The sequence below is a fragment of the Panicum hallii genome, chromosome 7, assembly GCF_002211085.1.
Source record: "Panicum hallii strain FIL2 chromosome 7, PHallii_v3.1, whole genome shotgun sequence".
Classification (NCBI taxonomy): Eukaryota; Viridiplantae; Streptophyta; class Magnoliopsida; order Poales; family Poaceae; genus Panicum; species Panicum hallii.
In genome coordinates, this window is record NC_038048.1 from 36221751 (window position 1) to 36223877 (window position 2127).

General features: G+C 54.1%; 1 protein-coding gene across 1 annotated transcript; it reads right to left on the reverse strand.

Moving 5' to 3' along the window:
- Positions 1-534: 534 nt before the first annotated feature.
- On the reverse strand, positions 535-1586 carry LOC112900353 (myc-associated zinc finger protein). The gene has a single exon (XM_025969179.1). It carries the CDS (start codon positions 1389-1391, stop codon positions 984-986), a length of 408 nt encoding a protein of 135 aa, XP_025824964.1. The 5' UTR covers positions 1392-1586; the 3' UTR covers positions 535-983.
- Positions 1587-2127: the final 541 nt, after the last annotated feature.

The window sequence follows — 2127 nt, forward strand, 5'->3', positions numbered from 1 at the left end:
GTAAATGGACAGAGAATTTCAGATTATTTGATATCCATTCCATATTATTTTCATGTTTCTGCATAACTTTACCTGATGTCACTGGGTGCAACACAGAAAATACGAAAATTATCCAGCCTGGCATAATATGAAAAGGTGCATTTGCAGAACTGCCAACAAATTTTATCTTAAGGAATTCTGTGCATAAGAAAGTTTTTGCACTTCAAGAAAGACTATTGAGGCTCTGTGTACGTTTTCTTTTGAATTTTGGAGTTGGGAGCAGCATTAACATGGACTGTTCAAATAAAAAAATTAATGTTCACTAGACAGATTTACTATGCTGAAGATATCCTGTACTTTCCTAGGGGATGGAAATGGCATTCTTGAAACCATGGGAAAGAAATTAAAAATCTTACAAACTACTAAGCTCTCCTATAATAGCAGAGTCCCAGGACGATGTGGGAATCGGGATCAGAATCGTAAGTGCGCATTACCTGTTTGATTGTTTGCTCAATCAATCCACATGGACTGATCTTGATTGTGAAAACAGAAAAGTGCAACTGACAGGTTAGTTTATATCGTACCAGCAATAATTGGAACAAATCGCTTTGTACATGAGTACACCGGAGCCCATTTAGCCACCAAGCCTTAAGTATGCAATTCTAACACTGGAACAGCACAGAAGCAGCAGCAGCAGCTAACCATCTAGATCAGGTAAGGGACGGCAACAATCAAAGCAGGAGCACAACTCTCATATCACACAGCCTCTCAACTAGAGCCTGCACGGAGCAGGAGCAGCATATTGTACACGGTAGTAGTACAACAGAGAACGAAAAGAATGGCGTCCGACATGGACATGCGGCAGCTACTGCACCCCGGGATCCCTTTACAGCAGCGGCGGCGGCGGCGGCATCAGATCAGATCACAAATAAGTCACGGACCTGACACCCGGACGAGCTCGAGCTTCGATTGGCGCGGGCGGAGGCGGGGGGAAATGGTGGCCGTCAGGTGAGGGGCGTGGAGGAGGACACCTCGGCCCTGTCGAGCCGCCGCAGCTGCCACGCGCGCAGCGCCAGGAAGGCGCCGAGGAAGACCTGCATTGCGACGGCCACGCCGGCGAAGGCGATCCCGAGCCGCTCGCCGAAGTTGAGCCGCCGCCGCCTGGGCGGCGGGGGCGGCGGACGGTGCCTCCGGTGCCGGTGCCGCCGAGCCGGAGGGGGAGGGGAGGCCGGGGGGTCGGAGGTGGACGCGACCTGCCGCTGCGTGGCGGGGACCGCGGACAGGGGCGTGGGGACACCTGCGGCGGCGGCGGAGGAGGAGGAGGAGAGGGAGGCGGAAGCGAGGAGGAGGAGGAGGGTCAGGGTCGCGGCTCGGGCGGGTGCCGAGGGGCGCGGGCGCGGGCGTGGCGCCATGGGAGGGGGCGTGGCATCAAGGTGAGGGAGGGAGGTGGGGGCGTCGAGGCGAATCTGGTGGGATTTGGGGAGAGGTGGTGGTGGTAGGAAGAGGGAAGAGGGCTGACCGGCTGAGGGGGAGGTGAGGCTCGAGGGCGCTGGGCGGAGAGCTGAGGTGAGCTGGAGCGAGGCGAGGGGGAGCTGGACGCGTGGTTCGTTTTCTCACTGCCTGTTTTTTTAGGTGCGTTCGGTGGGAGGCGGCACATGCCCGGCTGGCTGGGTGGCATCGCTTGCAAGTTCGGTGCCGCCGGCCAGTCGCCGATCCGGACGACCGGACGGCCACGAGCCCACACCGCCGTAGCGTGTAGGCTTGTGGCAAGACGACAGGTACCTGTCGGGCGTAGCAGTAATGGCGGAGACGCGGCTGTGCAGCGGAGGTAGCAGCTCCAATGCGCGTGAGTAGTAATGCTCGGTTGGCCTCTGAAGGTTAGCCCTGATGTGTTGATCTTGTTTAGTAAATTACCTTAAGAGTAGTAATGTAGAAGATGTCCTGAGACCCTCTAGAATGGATTATTTTTTAACCTGGGCTACATGCCTAGAATATTGTTTCTGTTCTAAAGTTCTATTTGCAATGAATGTTCAAAAAATTATTGTTTTGGATTTGGCTGGAAGTTACTACTACAGTCTTCATGCCTCTATTCGAAAGTCATATCTACGAAGCAATCTATATTGATAGATAGCCAGCTCTTCCTAGAGT

Excerpts from the sequence above, each read along its gene's own strand:
- LOC112900353 (XM_025969179.1), bottom strand. The coding sequence starts at position 1,391 with ATGGCGCCACGCCCGCGCCCGCGCCCCTCGGCACCCGCCCGAGCCGCG.